Source organism: Drosophila guanche, unplaced genomic scaffold (assembly GCF_900245975.1).
Source record: "Drosophila guanche unplaced genomic scaffold, DGUA_6, whole genome shotgun sequence".
Lineage (NCBI taxonomy): Eukaryota > Metazoa > Arthropoda > Insecta > Diptera > Drosophilidae > Drosophila > Drosophila guanche.
Genome location: NW_022995751.1, coordinates 5,334,960 through 5,349,829, shown reverse-complemented (window position 1 = coordinate 5,349,829; position 14,870 = coordinate 5,334,960). Strand labels below are relative to the sequence as shown.

The 14,870-nt window shown below is 44.2% G+C and overlaps 4 protein-coding genes across 5 annotated transcripts; 2 read left to right on the top strand and 2 right to left on the bottom strand.

The window, feature by feature from the left end:
• Nucleotides 1-371: 371 nt before the first annotated feature.
• Nucleotides 372-1,310, top strand: LOC117586996. The gene is made up of 2 exons (XM_034277395.1): nt 372-552; nt 612-1,310. Exons 1-2 carry the CDS (start codon nt 486-488, stop codon nt 1,070-1,072), a joined length of 528 nt encoding a protein of 175 aa, XP_034133286.1. The 5' UTR covers nt 372-485; the 3' UTR covers nt 1,073-1,310.
• A 4,375-nt stretch (nt 1,311-5,685) lies between these two features.
• Nucleotides 5,686-7,980, bottom strand: LOC117586930 (proton-coupled amino acid transporter-like protein CG1139). The gene is made up of 9 exons (XM_034277292.1): nt 7,770-7,980; nt 7,386-7,508; nt 7,162-7,312; nt 6,982-7,103; nt 6,696-6,922; nt 6,497-6,627; nt 6,250-6,428; nt 6,014-6,189; nt 5,686-5,948 (listed from the first exon to the last, which is right to left on the bottom strand). Exons 1-9 carry the CDS (start codon nt 7,772-7,774, stop codon nt 5,707-5,709), a joined length of 1,356 nt encoding a protein of 451 aa, XP_034133183.1. The 5' UTR covers nt 7,775-7,980; the 3' UTR covers nt 5,686-5,706.
• Nucleotides 7,981-8,799: 819 nt separating this feature from the next.
• On the top strand, nt 8,800-12,342 carry LOC117586931. Of its 2 annotated transcripts, none has more exons than XM_034277294.1 (4): nt 8,800-9,202; nt 11,378-11,686; nt 11,755-12,183; nt 12,262-12,342. In XM_034277294.1, the coding sequence occupies exons 1-3, from the start codon at nt 9,185-9,187 to the stop codon at nt 12,073-12,075; spliced, it is 648 nt and encodes a 215-aa protein (XP_034133185.1). In that variant the 5' UTR covers nt 8,800-9,184; the 3' UTR covers nt 12,076-12,183; nt 12,262-12,342. The 2 variants fall into 2 exon arrangements, with proteins under 2 accessions (XP_034133185.1, XP_034133184.1); XM_034277293.1 differs by lacking the exon at nt 8,800-9,202 and adding an exon at nt 10,796-10,819.
• On the bottom strand, nt 12,262-14,763 carry LOC117586929 (succinyl-CoA:3-ketoacid-coenzyme A transferase, mitochondrial). Its single transcript, XM_034277291.1, has 4 exons — nt 14,609-14,763; nt 13,798-13,996; nt 12,760-13,736; nt 12,262-12,693 (listed from the first exon to the last, which is right to left on the bottom strand). Exons 1-4 carry the CDS (start codon nt 14,666-14,668, stop codon nt 12,379-12,381), a joined length of 1,551 nt encoding a protein of 516 aa, XP_034133182.1. The 5' UTR covers nt 14,669-14,763; the 3' UTR covers nt 12,262-12,378.
• Between the last annotated feature and the right edge of the window lie 107 nt (nt 14,764-14,870).

Sequence of the window (14,870 nt, the reverse complement as noted above, 5' to 3'; positions counted from 1 at the left end):
GTCGCATAGCAGCAAAGAATGAAGCTGAAGCCACAGCAGAAATCCCATTTATCGATTGAGAGCTTCATCAGTTCAGTCTCATTTTTCCATCTGTCTCTCTCTCCCTTTTTGCTGTGGAAATTGTCAGCTCGCGCAGCCATTGAGTTATGGCAAACATGCGGCATAAATTATGACTCTGGCCACGCTCTGGGGTGGCTGCTGATGCTTGGGATATCACTCAACGACAATCTACTACCTCTTTCAGTAACAAGTAGCCCATTGTGCTGCCAAATAAGTTAACAGTTTTGTTCAGTCAATTACAGGTTTCGGCAAACAATCGAAGCAACTTTTGATTTTTGATTTTCTTTCCCAAATTTTCAGGCTCCATTTTTCAGTGTTGCTTCAAACGTTCAATTGTTCGCTCCAATTTTGACTGTTTTTTAAATTCAACGTCTAGCTAATTTTCGAACATTTACATATTTGTTTTGCTTTATAAATTTTCTGTAATGTTGAAAAAGTTTTTAAATTTGTCTGCCGTGGGGCTCTGTCGGGTCGTCGCCAAGCGGCCGTCGCGTAAGTGCAACTTTGATATGGAAAAGCCCAATGGAAACTCCTCATTCCCGTCTCTACAGCATCGCAGCTGCTTATGAGGACCTACGCAAGCATTGACCCGCAGTACACTGGCAACAGTTTCTCCACGGATCAGGAGGACAACGGCAACAAGTACACGGTGGAGCCGGAGGCTAACGCCAACCAGATCGTCGTGTACAGCTACCCAATACCTCATCGCAAGTCGTTAGTACGACTGCTGCAAGAAGTCAATCAAGAAGAAAAACTACTGAAAGAAGCAAAAAGCGAGGAACAGTCCATGATGCCACAAGAACTCAAAGGAGTTCCAGCGAAACGTCAAACAAAAGATGCAAAATGCAAAGAAAAGGAGCAGAGTGTTGATTCGACTAACGCTGTGCCCAAATTTGAGCGACTGAAGTTTGAAGGCAACGTGCCATATCGTAAGCCCAAGACCGAACACGGCATCAAGTACGAAAAGGTGTCGGCAGCAGTGCGAATGAACCGTCTGGACAAGAAGTCCTAAAAGCGATTAAAGTTTGAAGGCGTTAGATGCATGTTGCTTTTGTTATTAACATCAAGTGTGGGCTGAGTGAGAGGCAGAAAAGAGAGAAGATAAAGCAGTAGAAGCAGCAGCTGGGAGACTGAGCGAGAAGCTAAAGCCTACAGCAACACCAAGAACGCTCTGCAAACCGTCAGACCCCACAGCTTTTTGTGTGTTTATCTGCCAAATAAAGACAATCAATAATTTTGCGCTTCCTTAATCAGCTTCCTTAAATGAAGCAACTACAGAAACAACTCGAAGGTCAGGGTCAACGCATTTCCTGCACAGCCTCATTAATGATTTGATTGATGATTGATTTGTGTGCTTCAACTCTTAAATGGTATTCCCACTGGGGGAGAAAGAGAACCTTAACTGCCTCATAAAGCACAAGCAGCCGTTGCCCCGCTGCCACGTTTGGCACGTATGATTATTGCGTATACGCAATGGGGTCACTTTAATATGATGAATTATGCATGCTGCATGAGGGTGTATTCATAATCATTTCTGTGTGGCTAACACACTCCCTTCCCCTCTCGCTCCCTCTCCATTCCATCGCTGTGTAAAATCTGCGCTCATAAATGTTTAACGCACCTGCAACGGCCCCGAAACAAGACAAAAACCCCAGAACCGGAGTCAGACAGGCAGACAGACAGACAGACAGAGAGAGCGCCGCTGTGGGGCAGCTGTTTCCAGCACACATAACAATGACAACGTCCTTTTTGTTTGTTGCTCCTGCCCGACTGTTTGGTTTTATTTATAGCAAACTCCCAAGGGAATGCTCTTTCTGCAGGTACGAGACCACCATATTAGCGGCCAATCAATGGGGATAGACCCCATACAGCTGCTGTGACCCTCGCACCCTGGCACTCCTTCTCTGCTGCTGTCCTGGGCCCTACTATCTGCTGCTGTTCTCCCTGGACCCTCTACTTGCTGCTGCTCTTCCACCTCAACCCTCTCTAGTTTGTCTCTGCTTATTATAGTTTCATGTATTCAAAGCATAAATCACATGAGAACCAGTTGAGACACATCGTCATTCGTCCATTCGTTGCTACACTCATTCATTCATTCGTTACTCTCATGCATTCATTCATTCATTCGTTCGTTCGTTCGTTCGTTATTTATTCATAGCAAATGCTGCTACTCAATGTGGCAGCAGGCCCACTGCCGCCCACTCTTTAGGTGCTGATGGTTGCATGAAAATTGTACAAAATGTTTGTGTTGGGGCTTAAATAAATAGGAAACGAAACCTCAGTGCAAAACCCGAAGCGTAAAGCTTCAGCCGCAGTAACAATGCGTCGCTTGTCGCAGTTGTTGCCTCTGCACCGAACGCTCCACGCTCCGAACAGCACACTCTAACAGCACACTCTTCACCGCTCTCTCCCTGCCATCATCTAACAAGCATCCAAAGCCCATCCAAGCCACATTTTGTTTTTGTTTCTAGAGGTGCGGCTGCGGGTGTGGGTGCGGGTGCGGGTGCGGGTACGTGTGTGTTTAGCGTAGCGTAAAATAAATCATTTTGCTGCGTTAAACACACCAACACAGACAGTAAAAGAGAGAGCGAATCATAGAGATGCTGCAAGTGAAAGAGAGAGGGGGAAGAGCTGCTTGCGATTGCCTGCTACAAATTGCCGGCAGCACTGTTAAGCCCCCCCAAAAAATTAGTTGAATGAATAAAAATGAGTCATTTGTGCCCCCAAATTAAGCAGTGCAAATCACACACACACACACATGGATGGGGGAGGCAAACGTGTAGCTGTGTGTGTGATAAGCTGCCGCTCAACTTCGAGTGAAAAATGTGGCGGCAAAAGCTCAAGATTATATGGCAAAATTAACTGGAAAATAGATAAGCGGCAACATGAGGCTCAAGCAAAGTGCAGATCACTTTTTGGCTTTTTTTTCGGGCTAAAGATTTGTGTGGAAACTGGAAAGGTTCAGAAGTTCAGAAGCAAAAAAATAAAGTGATAACTTGGCACAAAACTTGTTGGCTAATTCCTGTGCAACATTTTTGTGTGTCTGCTGTTTGAAGGGAATTTCTAATGGAAAACTTTTGAAGAGCAAAACTAAAAAAGGATGCAAAAAACTTGTGGGCAGTGCGGACATATTTGTGAGGAAGCGTCTAGTTTTTGAATATATTTAAAAAGGGACAAATATACGCTGGAAAAATGGTTAAGTAACCGCTGAAGCGTATAGCTACAAATAAATAAATTTTAAGCAGCTGGAAATATTATGAATAATGGAATCATTCAATGTGCACCAAAATAAAGTAGTTTAAAAAGTAGTTTTTTTCTGTAAAATTATGCCTGAAACAATACACAGATTACGGTTACATATACTTTCCAAGCCATTAAAATAATAGTAAGCAAATGAAACTCACTCCTCTTTATATCCCATTTAAAACGCACATATAATATCAGCTATTTAATGCGGCCGAGTCAAGCGGAAAACCCAAAAACCAAACCAAACAAAACCCAAGCCACCGCAAAAATAATTTATTCCCACTGAAAACACATCGACAATTAAACAGTATTTAAGCTGCAACGAAAAAAAAAACTCACCACAAAACTACACAAAATAAACCAAAAACATAAAAAAAACACTTTCAATACGGAAGTTTATAATCCAACAGAAAATCCCTAAAAAATGTAGACAAAAAATCAAACGAAAAATTGGTAAACAATTATGAGAGAAGTTGTGAAATTTAAATGTAAAATAAAGAGGGAAATAAAGAGAGAAATTCTCGTGGAATTAATACTCGTAAAATGCACCCTGCAGCCCAACCACATGGATGAGGATGAAATAACTCAATTTGATGAGGGGGAAATTTATTCATGACATTCCCTAATTAGCTTTTACGCATTTGGAGTGTTCTCAATAGCGCTGGACCCAGTCCATCCATGGCTGACTGCTACCTGCGGATGGAGCTGGAATTGTGCGTAATTCAATTGCCCTAAGCCCCAAGGGTAGGAGGCGGAGCAGGGGCATGCTGGTTCCGGAATCAACTGACCGGAAGCACTAAAAGCAGCCTGCTCAGTCCTGCCCTGCCTGGCTGCCTGCACAAATATAATTAAAAGCGTTCTGCTGCTGCTCCCAATAGTGAAAGGAAAAAAACATATAAATAAAAGCGTCGCACAAGAGTAAAAACTTGTCATTTAATTTGCCTCGTTGCTGCCTCAAAGCGAAGCGATTTGATGAAGGGTGACTAAAAGCTGCGGAAATTCAAGATGGAAACTGTAACTGAGGCGCATTCATGGGATACTTTTACACGGCACTGGCTTTGACTTTGACTTCGTCTTGGGCTTCGATTTTGGCGAGTGTCCTGTGTAGGTTTCAATTTCTTTGCCTCCCGAGGAGTCTTCAGTTTCCGCGAGGGTTTTCTGCTGCATTTTTTCCTCTTTTTTTAGTACTCCAATTTTGCTGAGAATTTCTCGCTTTTTTCTCTCCATTTTCTGTCGCGCTTTCTACATTTTTCTTTAGTTTTTTCTGCCTTTCTTTCCTCCTACCTTTCCCCTCTTATTCGTCCAACCTTTCCTTTTCGCTCTGTGGCTGTGTGTTGCTGCCAATTTCGAAATAGTTCACGAATGTTGTGTTATTTCCGTCAAAAGAGTAATTAAACGTACAAAGCAAACGACATTTCAACACATTCCGTGGCCCTGAGAGCGGGCAAATTGGAGCCGGCAGACAACAGCGAGGGTTGCTAGAGGAATTAGTTGTGGTAAGCTTAAAATAAATTATGATTATATTACTCTGATTTCCAGTAGCTCTTGTATTAGCCACAGCTCATCTATGTTCGAAGAGAATATTGCAAATTTATTTGGACAAATTTGGAGTTGCATTTAGTGTTCAGTTCCTTGCAAAACTCCTGCAGCTCACCTCGTTTCGACATGCCGGCATTTGTCCATTTGGCTTCATCGCCGGCTTCTTAGGGGCCGGCCCCGGCGGTCATTGTGGCTCGGTCCGGCGTTTTCTCTGTGGCCTTCACACAGGACAGCCACAACAACAACAGCAACAAGCGAAAGCAGTGAGGAAATGAGCTGAAAAAGGGGGCAGGGCTGGACTGCAAGTGGGCGTTGAGGTGGCGCCTGAGGGCAGAAATGTTGTCAGGTACCTGCTGAACGCCAAACATTGTAAATAAAATGCAAGAGGATGCCAGCAGAGGAGCAGCAGAGAGTAGCTGGGGCAGCTTCCGCTGAAAGGTGTGTCAGTAAAGGGAGGGGGTAAAGGAAAGTCCTCATCCGAGTCCTGTGTCTGGCTTGCTGACCTGCGGCGCTTTTGTGTTAATTGCGGTTGCATTTAATTACAGTTCGTTGCAACGTTGACCATCTTCCCAGTGCTCCCTTCCTCTGGTTGCACGCATGTGCATTCCCTTCGTTCCACTTGCAGCAGCTTCCACCGTGTGGCTTAGCTTTTAATTAAAACTTAAAATATTTGGTCTACTTTGGCAGCTCTTGATTCTGTTGGCCATAAACCAACTTGCTGTATTTGTGTGTGTGTGTATGAGACTGCTCAAGATTGTGTGTGTGCTGTGCAGCAACAATGCAACATTGCAATGTTTACCCACGAAAAACACAAACCAAACTCAATCAAATTTGTGCGCGTTTGTGTGTGTATTTCTGAGTTTATTTGTACACCGCAATGATCTCCAAAATGCTCACATAGGTGCCCACAACGCCACCAAAGATGCCAAAACATAGCAACAGAATATTAATAATCAATTTAATGCGCCACGGGCCATAGCCCTGCTCGTACTGGACGCAAATCTGCAGCAAGGCGGGAAAGATGAGGCCCAGAATGGACAGGCAAAAGGAGCCCACGAGCGACAGAAAGACCGACAGATCTGGTATGGCAATGGCACAGGCAACTGCAGGAGCCACAAAAGAAAGAGTTAAAGTCTGCATACATAGAAAAGGAAAGCCCTCAACTCACATGTCAGCAGCACAATGACAGCACGGAATATCAGTTCGTAGAGTGAATGCCTTTTGATGTTCTTGATGCGTTTACTCAGATACTTGCCCCACAATATGTGGGCCGTGACATAACCCTGCAATGCATACGATATCCAAGTGGTGATGGCAAAGAAGATCTTAACCACCTGAGCGGGTCTGCAAAAAAATAAAGATAAATTCAGCTTAAAATTCTACAATTACCAACGAAAAACTCACATATCCGACTGTGGAATGTTAAGGGTTATGCTGCCAAGCGACTCAACGCCATATTTCCAATAGCCAAAGAAACCCAAGAGCACATAGAGACCCAGGACAATGGACATGCCCCAGTTCATGATGCCGCAGGGCTTCACAAAGTCACCAGGCGTGGCCATGTTCTCCTCAATGGCAAGGATCTATAGCAAGGCAGAAGAAAACGATGAATGAAATAAAATTATAAATAAAGTAACGACTGATAACCGACCACGCCCACAGCCTCCAGAGCGAACAGCACGGTGCCAAAGAAGGTGGGCAGCTCCGTGTAGGACACAAAAGCCTCACGCTCACTCAGCGGCGGCAGATCATCAAAAATGTAATACAAAATGATGCCAAAACCTGAGCAGAAAGAAGCAAGGATAAATATCAGTGTTGAGTCAACCCATTTGGGGGCGGCGATTACTCACCCACAAGCAGCAGCAAATTGGCAGCACTGGAAAACGGAGCCAACACCTGCAAATTCTTAATGCTGTAGATCAACAGGAGGGGCACAATCAGCAGGCACATGTGCAGACGAATGTCCCACACGACCAGATACTCATCCACCAGCTGCTTAATGCTCTCTGCAATGAACACCACATAGACACAGCAGATGCCAAAATGATAGAAAGCCAAAAAGCCATCCACGAAGGGACTGTCAGAGATGGGATTAAAGGTAAAGATTAATGCCAGCAAAGGATTGGATGCACTCACATGGCAATGGGCGCCAGGCAGCGCAGCCAGGGTGGACCCTGTTTGAGGCCCAAATTCATGGCCTCCGAGAAGCTGACATACGGCACCTTCTGCCGCTTGCACAGGATGTACATGCAGTTGATCTGCAACAGTGAAAAAGCTTATAAGACAGCTAATCAATCAAAGGAAAGATTTACCCACCAATATGTGCAAACAGTACAGCGCCAGCAGTCCTATAATGAGTGTGAGGATCGTGCCATTCACATAGCCCGCATGGGCGAAGGCACTGGGCATGGCCAGCACCCCAGTGCCCACAGAGGCCTTCAGGAAGTGGGCGAAAGTCTGCCAGTTTCTAAGGCAAGATAAGCGGCACAGTAGCCTCAAGAAAATATTCCATGGAAACAAATTAAAAACATTCCACTTACGTTGTGGGATTCTTCACATTCCGATTTAGATGCGGATCGTAATCATCGTTGCTGCCATTCGTTGTGGGTTTCGTTGGGACCGTTGACTCCCCAGTTATGATGGCCACAGTTTTTATATCAGTCCTATCATAAAGAGCAATCAGAACTTGTTTGCGCAGCGATTTGATTGATTGATAAGTGTTTATGCCTGTCCCCTCACAATAACAATCGTCAATCGTCAATAATACCCCCAAGAGCAGGCACTTCAGATGCAAAAACAAAAGAAAAACTACGCAAACCATTAAGGGATATAAACTGAGATTTTGCTCAGATCTTGATCTGATCTGGAACTCATCATTTCAGTTAGCTAAGATTTTCTTGCTTTTTATGATAATAAAGACTCACTGCATCGTGATGGGTGATGTATGGCCTGACCGAGAGTAGCTGACGAATATTTGATAAAGCTACTATTTAAGCTGGATCGTATAAATCTTTTATCACACAACGATAAACACTCTATAAAAGACAACAACTTGTAGGTTGCGATTGCGATTTCCTGCTTGTGCTTAGAGGTATAGAGAGAGAGATCTTCTTCAGGCGAGAACCGAGTACTGGGCCGACCGGGCGGATACTAAATTTTGGATCCCCGTCGAAGCGGCTCGAAAACCTCTCGTTCACGACACAGAACATGTTGATAATCTTCAAGAAAGATAATTACGGCTATACGATAATAAGCAACCCAAGCAAGATCAGAAGCGTTTAAGGGGCGGGAGGCAGAGAAGTCGTTGCCAAAACGACAACTCGCCAAATACTATGTGCATTTTGTGTTATTTTTTTGGAGGGAACCAAAAGGCAAACAAAAGTAAACCAGAATGAAAGCCTTAACCAGTTTTGGGTTCGTTTTTGAACCCCCGCCCGGCAGATCAACAATAAATAATTAACAAAATACGTTGAGTCTTTTTGTTTTAATTTTGATTTTTATTTGAAAAAAGCATAAGCGGTGACAAGAACCATTAAGCTCAGAGCTTAGTCGGGTCCAAAGCCATGGCTACATAAACATGTAGTTAATATGTAGCAAGTTTGAAGTAACCGTGCAGGTAACTAAAATGTAAAAATTTCATTTTTGTCGAGTTTAATTGCTAAAAAAGGTTTCTGGCATTAAAATAATTTGTATAAACAATCCAATAAAAGATAATCCTTAATGTTGACCAATCTTACAGAGAATTAAGCCATTAATCGAATAATATTATATTTCGTTAAACTCTTACACACGACCACACTTTAAAGTTAAAACTAAGCATCATATTGTTTAAATTATTAGAATATACCATGCATGGTCCCATGAACAACCATCGATAGTCAAGAAAATATCGACAGCCCATCATCGAACTGAAGTACCTGGTCCCTGGTGCCTGGTCAATCGGGCTCGATTAAATAAAAACAAAAAAGCTAAAAGAAATAAATAATCGTAAGCTAACGAAAAAAGTCAAGTGAACACCTTAAATAGTGTGCTATTGTTAGGTGCTTATTTAATTACTATTCCCCGAAAGACTTAGCCATCGAGAACCAAAAACAAATGGGACCAGAACAGCAGCCACCAACCGATGTTAACCGGTTTTAAAATTTTCCACAACAAATTCAGTTTTTCCCTGTTTGCGTTGGCATAAATTATCAGCAAAGTGAAAATCCACATGCACATCTATACCATTTTTGCGTATATGTGTTGTTTTGTGGTACATAATACCATAAGGGCCTGAAATCTAAAGTTAAATAAAAACAAAGCCACTTGCTTTGGTGTCAGGCCACACACACAGGCAGCGATGGGTTATTCCATTACGGTGAGTGCAAAAGAGAGAGGGCGACGGTCTCTGTGAGTGTAAGTGGTAGAGGAGGCTGAGGCTGTCTGGCCATATGCCTCTGATGGAACATGGAGATGATCTTCATCTGTTTCTACACTGAGAGAAGGGAAAGGAAAGAGAAGGGGCATAGAGTGGAAGCTATTCCGTTTGTAATTACGTTTAAATTGAATCTAAAACTGAACCCAAACTCATTAAAAGCCGCCCCAGACACAGACAACAATAACAACAACAAAAGTAAAAAGCAATCTCAGTTAATTACACTCCATGTACGAAACCAACTGTGACTAACCAACAAAAATAACTACTATATGCTAGACATGGGCATAATATATAGTGTAGTGTAGTCCCCCCCATAGATTATCAACTGTAGATTGATTGGGTGCCACCGACTGTCCTTGTTTTGCCTTTATTCCATTTCGATTTCCATTTAGCTTATCTATCATTAGAGTCGTTTGCTGTTCCATTGGCTAAAAGGCTTTACATTGTACAGACACCTGTACAGGTGGTACTCCAATCAAGTGTGCTACCGGTTGTGCCACCCATATGCTAGCCCATGCGTCGCTTTCTATCTCAACTTTTGATTCCCACAATACTCGAAAATTGTTTTTGCCTTGCACTTGAAGAACCTTAATTATATTTTTTTAGTTGTTTGTTTTTGATTAAATCACTTTTTATTCGCCCCAAGATCAACAGAGGATCATTGAAATAGAGCTATAAAGTTGCAAAATTTGCATGTAGATTGAGTGTAATTAGTGTATATTATCAAAATTTGTGGGTGCCATATGGTGGAATTTTAGTTACTCTATTAAATGGGTATTTTTCACTAGTTTATTTAAGAAAAACCAATTAAATTCCAAATGGACAAGCTCTTGTCACCCAGTTTCCATGCCCTAAAACTTTCACACAAAAATCAATTCTCCATGCCCTTTGGCTGTTTCCAAGCTTGAAATATTTCTACGGATCTGTGTGCTATCCCATTTATCCATTCATTATTATGAAACCTAAGGATCCCTTTTGCTCGCCTAGAAGACTCTTTATGCATTCCGCCTCACGTGTAATCTTAAATGTGATTAAATTCCAGTTTCATTATCCTATCAGATGTATCGGAATGGCATGCGAATGCCTCCACTCCCCATGCCCGTAATGTATATCAATTTGCAATATTATTATTACGATCAAATCGCATTTGGCACGCAAACCAGTTGGCTAGCCCTCCCCCCAACGGCAGCTACTCCTCCTCATTGCTTATGCAACCCATAATTTATGAATCCAACAAAAGGCGGCAGAGAGACAGGAGAGAACGCTGTAATTGCATGGGTAATTTACAATTTTCTGCTGTCCGTTGTGACCGCCTTAATTGCCCGTTAATAGGCGTATCTTCTGGAGCTGCCTGTCCTGGCCTGTCCGTCGAGAGATAAGTCAGCGTCTATAGACTCTTTAATGATAAGCGCCAACCGTCTGTCGATCGTTTACAAAACACACACACACACACACATTGGTCAGAGCAGCCAACTGATAAGACATATGCGAGGTAGAGAAGCGGTTCTTGTTGGGTTTCTGTGGACTGTGTTTAGTAGAGCAGACAGCATGCTGGTGGTAAGAGCAAACTGCTAGCAGTTGGCATAGTGCAAATAATCTAAGGCTTCTACGCAGGTGATTCAGAGTCACAAACTCCACAAATCCGCTAAGTGGGCGCCCACACAACACAACACCACACAACACTCACCCCTCTTTCTTATCAGCATAGATTTATGGAATCTATTTTCGGGTTTATTTTTGTTCATACGTTTTGGGTGTGTGTGTAGATAACATTTAATAAACAAAGAAAACACTGAAATATGCGCACAATGATGAGAACCAACTCTTCGTTTGTCGCTCTACCGCCACGAAATTGGCATACCCTACTCTTAAATATTTGTTTTGATCAGCTGTGCTGAATCAGATCTTCTTGGTATATGTACACTTGCCCCGAAAAGACAATCAACTTTCATGTTAGAGGAGTTCCATAAATCTGAATTGCTAATTTTTGATTATTGGTTATTCAGCCTCGAGACATTGGGGTATCACGCCACATGAATGTGGTTTTTGGTGGTTTCCAAGCTCTCTTAAGTTGTACTCTTATCGAGCTCCCTTATCTGGATTTTTCGTTTGCAGAATAGCGAAACAGGAGAGTTGGAGTACTTCTACACGGATTCGGCCCGTGTGACACAGCCCGCCTACGATGGAGAGACCGGCGAGCCCGTACACGGTCAGATGAAGGTGCGCTATCGCAAGCATCATAATTTCCATGTGCCGAAGCACTGCCTCCGCGGCACCCTGTGCGACGAGATGGACGACTTGATGACAAACAAATATCAAGGGGATCTGGACATAACCGTGCAGCATGGTGCACCCAAGGTGCCGAAGAAAACGACGCCAGGCTATGAGCGCGAGGACTACTGTCACATGGATGGTGTGAGCAGCGTAAGCAGCAGAAGAGACTCCAAACTGCAGTGATTCCCTCCACTAACCAATTGAATTTCGTTTTGCAGAATATCATCTTGGGTTACGAGCGTCAGCATTATCTGCTGTTCCTGGTGCCGACACTCTTCTGCTACAACTTCTTTATTGGCGCGTTGATGGCTGTTATTGAGATCTTCCTGCACATGATGTCGCACCACAAGAATGGCCTGACCATGCAGAAGAGTCTCTACTTCCGCAGTCCCATGCATGTGCTCTCGTCACAGTTCTGCGCCATCTGTCGCACCGAGTCCGACAGCAAGTACAATCGCATCTTTGACATATTGAACAAACAGATGCGCACCGCCCATCGCTCGGCCACACTGAAGAACATATCCAAGGCCATGGGATAGCTGCCGAAGAGACACGCACACGGACACGCCAACGCCCACGAACGATGCACCATGATATGGCATCAAAAAACTCTATATTTAATGTTTTTCAAAGTTAATTTAAATTATTTCTTTCAAGGAATTTTAATTTAGGTTTATGTTTTAAAAACAAATATTTTCCCTTCGGTTACAAATGAAAATCCGAAGTTAAATAACAGAAACGTTTATTGTCACACGATCAACACAAAATAAATGCACTAAAATATCACTCAAGTACGTTCAACCCAACCACCAAACCGCCTCTGAAGCACTATCTGGGAATTATTAAACCGCTATCTGTCCCATCGTCTTGACATTCGGAGAGACGGTGAACTTGGCCCCAGTGCAGGCGATAATATCATCGACGGTATAGCCCTCGGCCACCTCAATCAGGGTAAGACCCACGCCCTTTTCCACCTCGAAAACGGCCTTCTCCGAAATGATCAGATCAATGACACCCTTGCCGGTCAAGGGCAGCGAACAAGTGTCCAAAATCTTGGGTGAACCATCGCGGGCATTGTGCTCCATTGTGATGATTACCTTGGTGCCGGGTGCAGCTACCAAATCCATGGCACCACCCATGCCCTTGACCAGTTTGCCCTGGAACAACAAAAAGGATCAAGTTTGGAGTGAGAATAATCTGTAGGAATTATTTTCTTGTCTTACAGGAATCATCCAGTTGGCTAGATCACCGGTGGCAGAGACCTCCATGGCACCCAGAATGGTTATGTCCACATGTCCGCCACGAATCATGGCAAAGCTGTCATCGGAGCCAAAGTAGGAGGCGCCGGGCACCACAGTGACGCTCTCCTTGCCGGCATTAATCAGATCTGGATCGACTTGGTCCTTGGTGGGGAATGGACCCAGACCCAAAATGCCATTCTCCGACTGCAGCAGCACGTTCATGCCCTTGGGTATGTAGTTGGAGGAGAGGACGGGCATGCCAATGCCCAGATTGGCGTACATGCCATCACGGAACTCCAGGGCCACACGACGAGCGATGCGTTCGCGCAGCGCCTGTCCGGGACTAGCGGGAGCAGCTGGTTTGCTGGGATCCTGTGGTTCGGTGATCCTCAGACGCTCCACGCGCTTGTTGTAGTCGGTGCCCCTGAAGATTCGCTTCACATAGATGCCGGGTACATGGATCTCGTCGGGCGAGAGTGCGCCCTCGGGCACCAGCTCCTCCACCTCGGCCACGGTTATCTTTGCGGCACGGCACATGGGTGCATTGAAGTTCCTGGCAGCCTTATTGAACACCAGATTGCCCAGGGGATCCGCCTTCTGGGCCTTGACAAAGGCAAAGTCAGCAAAAATCGACTCCTCCATCACGTAGTTGCGTCCGTTGAATTCTTTCACCGGTTTTGCCTCACTTGAAATCTCCACCTTGCCATCTTTCGAGTACTTGACGGGTGCACCGCCCTCTTGGACCAAAGTGGCGTAGCCAGTGGGCGTGTAGAAGGCGGGTATGCCAGCACCACCCGCACGAATCTTCTCCGCCAGCGTGCCCTGTGGCGTCAGTTCCATGGCCAGCTCTCCGGCCAAATACTGACGCACCAGCTCCTTGTTCTCGCCCACATACGAGCCGATAAGTTTACTCAGTTGTTTCTGCTTAATCAGCACACCCAGACCGCAGTCATCCACACCTTTAACGGAGAGAGGGGTTTCGTATTAGGAAGATATTATATGGGTGCGTGCATCACCTACCTCCATTGTTGGACACTGCGGTGATGTTCTTGACGCCCTTCTGCTTCAGTGCTGCAATCATCTTCTCTGGAATGCCGCAGATGCCAAAGCCACCAAACAGTATCTTGGCCCCATCCTGAACATCCGCCACTGCATCGATGGCCGACTCGTAGACCTTGCCATTTGGCTTCTTTCCCGACGTGGAGTAGCAGGCAATAAGCTGGAAGCGTGCAGATTGTAGGGGAATGTTAGTGGGGCATTAGCATAGTGGTTTATCGTTTGCTTATGATTGGATCTCGTTTGTGTGTGTGTACGAGGGTGCGTGACTGTGTGTGTGCGTGCCTTGTTTGTGCAAAATGTTACGTAAGTTTGCTCATTTCTAATATTAAGCTGTTGATTGCAGGGGGAGGTCATTGGGGGCCGCGTGCCATCAAGTGGGCTGTTCGCGTGGGTCTATCAAAATAGCGCTTATCACGGGACTTGGCTGGCAGGCCCTCTACTAAATCAAAATGTACAGTGAACAATGGCTATTGGCGAACAAAACCACAGTTATGCCTTAGCACTGTCTGTCCATAGAATATTTTTTCACTGTGCTTGTTTTTGAGTTTCCAAATTAATTGTGCACCTGTTGATTTTGTTGATTTTTTTCTTTTTGACTTTAGACTGGTTATCACCTGTTGATCTGATGATTGTTGGCATAATTGCTCACTTTATACAAGCGGCATAAAGATAAATGACTGTTTTTAATCCAGTTTGCATGTTTTCCAGCAGATCTACATAACTGTTCCTTGGTGTGGTGTTTTTTTCTCGTGGGTGGCGTGTGGCTGCTTACCTTAAAATTGCCAGCATATTTGGCACTCAAATTCCTGTTGGCAACTAGTCTACAAAGCATTTTGTACTTAAGTTATGTTAAACTATAAAACAAACAAGCAGATTAAGGTATAATAATAAAGAAAAATGTGGTCGGCGACGGTGAAAACAGCGCGCGGTAAGAAAAAAACAGCTGCCAGCTAGAGATGTGAAATTTATATTCAGCAACATATCGATATACCCATTTTTTTGCAGCTGATCTTTTTATGAACTGGCGAAATAAT

Coding starts and splice junctions, on each gene's coding strand:
- LOC117586996 (XM_034277395.1), top strand. CDS start 486: ATGTTGAAAAAGTTTTTAAATTTGTCTGCCGTGGGGCTCTGTCGGGTC. Junction 553..611: donor CGTCGCCAAGCGGCCGTCGC/GTAAGTGCAACT, acceptor CCGTCTCTACAG/CATCGCAGCTGCTTATGAGG.
- LOC117586930 (XM_034277292.1), bottom strand. Junction 7,313..7,385: donor AATGTGAAGAATCCCACAAC/GTAAGTGGAATG, acceptor ATCTTGCCTTAG/AAACTGGCAGACTTTCGCCC. Junction 6,923..6,981: donor TGCCTGGCGCCCATTGCCAT/GTGAGTGCATCC, acceptor CATCTCTGACAG/TCCCTTCGTGGATGGCTTTT.
- LOC117586931 (XM_034277294.1), top strand. Junction 11,687..11,754: donor ACATGGATGGTGTGAGCAGC/GTAAGCAGCAGA, acceptor TTCGTTTTGCAG/AATATCATCTTGGGTTACGA.
- LOC117586929 (XM_034277291.1), bottom strand. CDS start 14,668: ATGCTTTGTAGACTAGTTGCCAACAGGAATTTGAGTGCCAAATATGCT. Junction 13,737..13,797: donor CGCAGTGTCCAACAATGGAG/GTAGGTGATGCA, acceptor TCTCCGTTAAAG/GTGTGGATGACTGCGGTCTG. Junction 12,694..12,759: donor TAGCCAACTGGATGATTCCT/GTAAGACAAGAA, acceptor TTGTTGTTCCAG/GGCAAACTGGTCAAGGGCAT.